Source organism: Colobus angolensis, unplaced genomic scaffold (assembly GCF_000951035.1).
Source record: "Colobus angolensis palliatus isolate OR3802 unplaced genomic scaffold, Cang.pa_1.0 Scaffold51, whole genome shotgun sequence".
In the NCBI taxonomy this organism is placed as follows: domain Eukaryota; kingdom Metazoa; phylum Chordata; class Mammalia; order Primates; family Cercopithecidae; genus Colobus; species Colobus angolensis.
The window spans coordinates 13,960,071-13,966,166 of record NW_012118599.1 but is presented as its reverse complement, the minus strand read 5'-3'; the positions used below and the strand labels follow the sequence as shown (position 1 = coordinate 13,966,166).

The window sequence follows — 6,096 nt, the reverse complement described above, 5'->3', positions numbered from 1 at the left end:
CCATTCTCCTGCCTCAGCCTCCCAAGTAGCTGGGACTACAAGCGCCCACCACCACGCCCGGTTAATTTTTTTTTGTATTTTTAGTAGAGACGAGATTTCACCATGCTAGGCAGGATGGTCTCAATCTCCTGACCTTATGATCCGCCCACCTAGGCCTCCCAAAGAGCTGGGATTACAGGTATGAGCCACCGCTGGCCTTTATATTCTTAAAATAGCAAAGTAGCTTCATCTGCAAACAGGAGAGCACTTCCCTTTATTTCAAAGCATGGAGTATGTTTCTCTACAAGAAAAAAAGCTAAATGTGGAGGCTTTTATAAATCTTCAAAATTATCTTGCAATTTTCTAACTTTACATCTTCCTTCATTCTTTGAGGGAACACAGTGCCCGCTTCTCCATTTGTTGCTTCTCTCTAAGTTGCAGATTCTAAGGTGGCATCACTTCCAGAAAGGATTGCATAAAAATCAGCACAGACATCTCTCCTGTGCTAATGCCCTGAAGGTGTGTTGGCTCAGCTGCTGTGTCTGGCACCCACCTTCCACTTTGGCTGCATCTTCTGAGTCCTTAACCTGGGCCTGAGCTTGCAGGAGGACATCTTGTTGGGCTTCTAGAAGGGATGGGTAGGCTGGGTGCCCTGCTAGGGCTTCAGGCCCATACTTCTTGTAGACACGGCAGTTGATCAGGTCCCTAAGGGCACTGTCATTGAGTCGCTGTGGCAGAGTCAGCAGCAAGTCCTGGGCCAATTCTATGGGCACCGCCAGTTCAGCTAGGATCTCATCATCCAGAATCTGCCATCAAGGAGACGCTCTCATTGCAGACAGCCCTGCCGGCACAGAGGCCCCAGGGAGCACTTGGTAGGGGTGGGGCTCTCTCTGCACACATACCCTCCATCCTGATCTTCTCACGGCTGGCAGCTGGCTCCTCCCAAACAGCTCACCAGCCTCTCCCACCTCTGAAAATTCCAGACCCCTCCTCTGCAGCCCCTTCCACTCTCTGACCTCCACTTTTCATCCTGAGCCTTTCAAATGCTCTATACAGTCCAGCCCTTGCAATAGAGTCCTCCAACCTCTGAGTGCCTCCAGGCTGGCTCTACCTCCCCATCTAGGTTCTCCTGGAGGATCTGGAGAACCTCCTGATGGTCAGGTCCATCCAGCTTCTTGATGAAGAAGAGGAGTTCCCACCACTCAGCCAGGGTCAGGTGTTCACACTCCTCAGTGTCCTCATCCTCAGGCAGCACATAAGGCACAGCATAGAGTTCTGTCATGGGCCTCCAGCGCCAGGCGGGCAGGGCTGTGGAAATGGGCCGAGGGGCACAGGGATGTCACTAGCAACTGAGCAGGACCACCGTTACTCTTCTCAGAGCTGACCCTTGCTTCCTCCCTGAGCTCACCTCTACCCAGGACTCTACTGGCCACCGCCCCTTGGTACTCATCAGCCTCAACCATGTCCTCAATGTCTTCCTCAAAGCCCAAGATCTCCAGCATGTGCCAGTGCACCCAGTAGGTGCGGCCTGTTAACTCCCACAATACCTGGAGGATAGGGAAAGAAAGAGAGGGAAGGGGAAGGGAGGACTCACTAATAACTGGCTGTGGCCCAGTACTGAGGACTTATAGCCCTCAGGGTGACCACCTGGCCAGGTTTTAGAAAAACCTTCATATAACAAAACAGCAGCATATGGAGAATACACACACACACACACACACACACACACACACACACACACACACACACACACACAGGATGCCCTCTCCTTTGGGGGATGGACCTGTCTTTCCTCTCACCCTATCTTTCACGGCTTATGCCCCCACACTTCCTTCTGGCCTCTACCACTCCATCTCCCTGACCCTGACCTTTGGAGGAGTCTGGCTATATCAGTTTCTTCCTGAGTGTGAGTCTTCTTGACTTCACAGCCTCCTAAACCCAGATTTTTCCAGCTCTCAGAATGGCCCTCCTCTCAACTACTGACTCTTTTTCACCATCCCAATCTTATAGAAAGCTTTCTCTTTGGGTGGCCTGCTGGAGCCCCTCTGTATGGAAGCCCCAACTCTGCCCCACCCCAAATAGACCCCTAACAGTGTCCCACCACCATATGCCACTCACCTGCACAGGAGGCACACCGTTGTTGCTCTGCCGAAATTCACCCTCATCCCCAGCACTGATCTCCTCATAATCATCCAGCATCCGCACTCGCATCCCTGGCTGCAGTGTGTCCCGCACGTACAAGGCATAGGTATTGCCACTTGCGAACTCAGAACGAGGGCGAAAACGTCTTGACCTCCTGAAGGAGGGCTGAGCCTGGGCAGTGGGGAGCCCTGGGCTCACATCTGCCAGCTGAGGCTGGAAGATGGAACCGGGGGACCGTGCTGAGCTCCTTGGTCTGTCTATGGCCTGGTCCCAGCGCATGGCTTGCACCAACTCCGAGATCAGGGTGCCCATGGCCATACTGAACTCCAGCTCCAGTTGACCCCTCTTCCCACTCAACTCCTCAGGAGCAGAGGTGTTCTGGGCTCCTGGCTCCGCAGCACTGTCGTTCAGCTGATCCAGGAGCGAGGTGACATGCAAATACCGCTTCACCAGGGAGAAGAGCACCCTTCCTGGGACCTGTGGGATACAACCTTTGGCCTACATCCACCTTGTCCCAGTTTAAGACCCTCTCTCCATACCATCCTCTGTAGATAGGTGCAAAGGCCTGGTCCCTAGATCTTGTTCACAAGCTCCCCCCACCTTATACCCCCAAAGGTTACCTGTGGTAGCTGAATGCCCTCGAAAGACATGGGATGTTCAGAGAGCGTGGCCTGTGCAAACAGTGCTAGCAGAGCACAGCGGCTGTCAAAATCCAGGTGTTTCTCAATGGCTTCTTGTTGGCTCAGTGACAGAAGGATTTGAGTCCGGGTCCCTGTAACCCACATCCCAATTGGTAACTTCTCCCTAATCTCACCCTTCCTAGAAATCTTAGACCCTCTATTCTTTCAATCCAATCCTTTTGCCACCACACAATGGGAAAGAACTGATTTGCTTCAAAAGCTAAAATTTGCTAACTTATACACATACAAACACGCACATAAACACCATCTACAATAGTCTAAACTGTAAATTCTTCCTTTGCATAAAAAGCAACTAATTAATATGAGGTTATTGAAGATAGTCTTTCCTCTTTTGGCAGATAACCCCCACCCTCACTCCCATTCCCACCTCCTTTTCTTCCAACTCTAAGAGAAGGGCAACAGAATCATTTACGTACTGATGAGATCAGAGGCTCCTGCCACAGTGTCCTGTGAGTCCCTGAGCCGACCCAGCCCTTCTGCTTTCCCTTCCTCCCCACACTGCCCCTCACCAGCATCATGGGAGGACAGGGCTTGTATCATCCGGCCTGCGCTCCAGCGAATCTGATAATCGGGACTACTCAACATGTGCATGAGCAAGTCCAGGACCCTTGGGTCCTTGAATACTCCAGTGAGGGGCTCGATGCTGGCATAGGCGCTGAGCACGTGGACAGTGTGAAGTAGAGGAGCAGGAGGGATGGTGCCCACACACTCCTCCAGCTGCCGAAGGGCTCTCTGAATGAGGGACTTCACATCGGTTTCCATCTCCTCCAGCACAGATTTGTCCAGGGCCCCAACCTCCCCTGCAGACTCCTGGGAGGGCCCGATGACCTGGCCATCCTCGCCCAGCATCTTGTGGCAGTTGGCATAGATCTCATCCTTGGACATCCACAGCAGGATGTGCTCAGCCTTGCAGTCCACTTGGCCAGAGCCCCCGTCCCCCTCATCGCCACGCCGCAGGATGAGCCAACGGATCTGGTACTCAGGATGCCCATCATGGCCCACTCGCTGGCGGATCAGCTCATCAGGATAGGCATGTAAGCCAGGCCCCAGGGGCACCCTGAATTCCCTGTAACGGAGTTCCCCCACCATCCTGGCACCTGGAGCACACAAGGAAAACAGAACAGACAAGCTAGAGTAAGGAGAGGTCAGAAAATCAAAGACATCCAGGAGGTGGGGAAGCAAATGGCAACAGCTGTCAGGCGGGGTAGCCAGGCCCAGGAGTTGCATGCTGCACGCTGAGTTGGGGCAGGCCTAAGCAGAGAACACTGGGGTGTTTTGTTGTGAAAGAACACAAAATTTGGGGGCTAAAAGGAAGGTCCCCAAGACCCTGTGGCCTGGAGTGGGTTGGTTTGGAACAGTGGGCAGACTAGTGGGGGCAGGCAGGGCAGCCTTGGAGTTACAAGTGAATCCCAAGGCCTTGGAACAGGCAGCTACCCTAGGGGTATGTGAAGCCCAGAGGGGTATGTTTGGGAGGGAGATCGTGAGTGTGTGTGGAAAGGGGTGCTGTCTCTAAGGATTGGAGCATGGGAGTGTGTGACCCAAGTTAAGAGTCCCGAGATCGCAGAGTTAAGAGACCTGAGAACTGGTGGTGGAGTGGGAGGGCAAGGCGCAATGGACTGGGAGGAGGCACTGGTGGGTGGTGGGTTGGAGGCGCCTCTGACTGGAGCAACTGGAACAAAAGGGCTGGTGGGGGCGCCGCGAGACACAGGGCAGGGTGCACAGACAAGGTAGGTGAGGGGCGCGAGGCTTGGGGGACCGAGGTTGGAGACCCGAGAAGCCAGGGGCGCGCGGTAAAGTGGAGGGGGGATTAGGCCCCATAAACTAGAACCCCGAGGCACGGTAGGATGGGGAACCGAGGTTGGGTAAGCGCGAGGCTCAATGGGCAAGTGGGCAGGGGAGGAGGAGCAAGGGGCAGCGGCGGGGCTCTGGCCACCTCAGAAGTCCACCGGGATCCTGGCGCGAGGCCTGTCCTTCACAGAGCAAGGGACGCGGCACAGATGCTGGCGGCGACTCGGGCCCCACCTGGGCCCCGCGAGGGGGTCGAGACGGAGAGACGGGAAGGGGCGTGCCTCTGCCGAACAGAGCGGCACCCGCCTGGGTCGGCAGCCACTGGGGCAGGGTGGAGCCTGGTCCCTGCCAGCGGCTCCGCCAGCCAAAAGCCACGGCTCATTTCCGCCGGACCCAGCGGAAAGCTAGGGGCCCTGGGAAAGGGCCGGGGAGGAGCCGTGGGTGCCACCTTGGCGACGCAGCACCTCCTTCTCTGCACCGCCCTTTCCTCTTCCTTTTGTCCTCCCTCCTGCGGAAGTGCCCTCCCCGTTTCCCAGTCACAACTGGAAAAGGCCGTGGACGTCATTTATTTCCATCCCCGGCTCCATTACCTGTAAGGGAATTGGGGTGGGGACAGACCCAGTGTCCTGTACTTTCTTTTCCTCCCACACTTTTTACTTCTTTTCCCCACGTTCAGTCTGTACCATCCCCTCCAGCAAAAAACCAGTAACAGATTAAAACAGGAGGGGGAGGCATTTTATTAGAGTATAGGGATATCAGCTTTGGGCAGCAGCAGAAGGCAGCTTCACGTAACTCTTCATAGGGGGTAGTGGCCGAATCTTTCGGCCAGCCCAGCCCCCCTTGCGGTGCCATCGCCCACTGTTAGGCCTCTTGCCCAGCCAGCGGTTGCGACCTGCCTTGCCAATGACCCGTTTGTTATGATCAACGTTGGATACTCGGCCTACTGTTGCTACGCACGTTTCCAGCACCTGACAGAGAAAACAGATGGAGATTCTGTACAATGTGGGGGAAAGAGCTCGACAGTGTTGACAGCAAAACCCTTGGGGGGCTTCTTAGACTCAAGGAGAGAAGAGAGAGGAGAAAGGAAAAGCACGAGATGGTTGAAGCTAAGTGAAGGTCCTACAGTAGGAACTAGGTAGTTGAAAACAAAGAGCTGGGCGCAAGGACTCACGCCGGTAATCCCAGCACTTTGGGAGGCCGAGGCTGGAGGATCACTTGAGCTCAGAAGTTGGAGACCAGCCTGGGCAACATAATGAGACCCCATCTCTACAAAAATAAAAAATATTAGCCAGGACCAGGTGCAGTGGGTCACATCTGTAATTCCAGCACTTCGGGAGCTTAGGCAGGCAAATGGCTTGAGCTCAGGAGTTTGAGACCAGCCTGGCCAACATGGTGATACCTTGCCTCTACAAAAATACGAAAATTAGCCTGGTAGAGTGGCGTGCGCCTGTAGTCCCAGCTACTTGGGGGGCTGAGGCAGAATTGC

General features: G+C 54.7%; 1 protein-coding gene across 3 annotated transcripts in view; it reads right to left on the bottom strand.

Moving 5' to 3' along the window:
* CUL7 (cullin 7) overlaps positions 1-5,082 on the bottom strand; it is a 17,350-nt gene extending 12,268 nt beyond the window's left edge. Inside the window, exons 1-7 of one of the 3 annotated variants that reach the window (XM_011960410.1) lie at positions 4,756-5,082; positions 3,332-3,919; positions 2,742-2,893; positions 2,098-2,598; positions 1,388-1,526; positions 1,091-1,287; positions 533-785 (exon numbers count right to left, since the gene is read on the bottom strand). In XM_011960410.1, coding sequence (XP_011815800.1) covers positions 533-785; positions 1,091-1,287; positions 1,388-1,526; positions 2,098-2,598; positions 2,742-2,893; positions 3,332-3,911 — 1,822 coding nt within the window. In that variant the 5' untranslated portion in view covers positions 3,912-3,919; positions 4,756-5,082. Of the gene's footprint in view, positions 1-532; positions 786-1,090; positions 1,288-1,387; positions 1,527-2,097; positions 2,599-2,741; positions 2,894-3,238; positions 3,920-4,755 lie in introns of all 3 variants that reach the window. The other 2 variants (XM_011960408.1, XM_011960409.1) reach the window with 2 other exon arrangements.
* Positions 5,083-6,096: the final 1,014 nt, after the last annotated feature.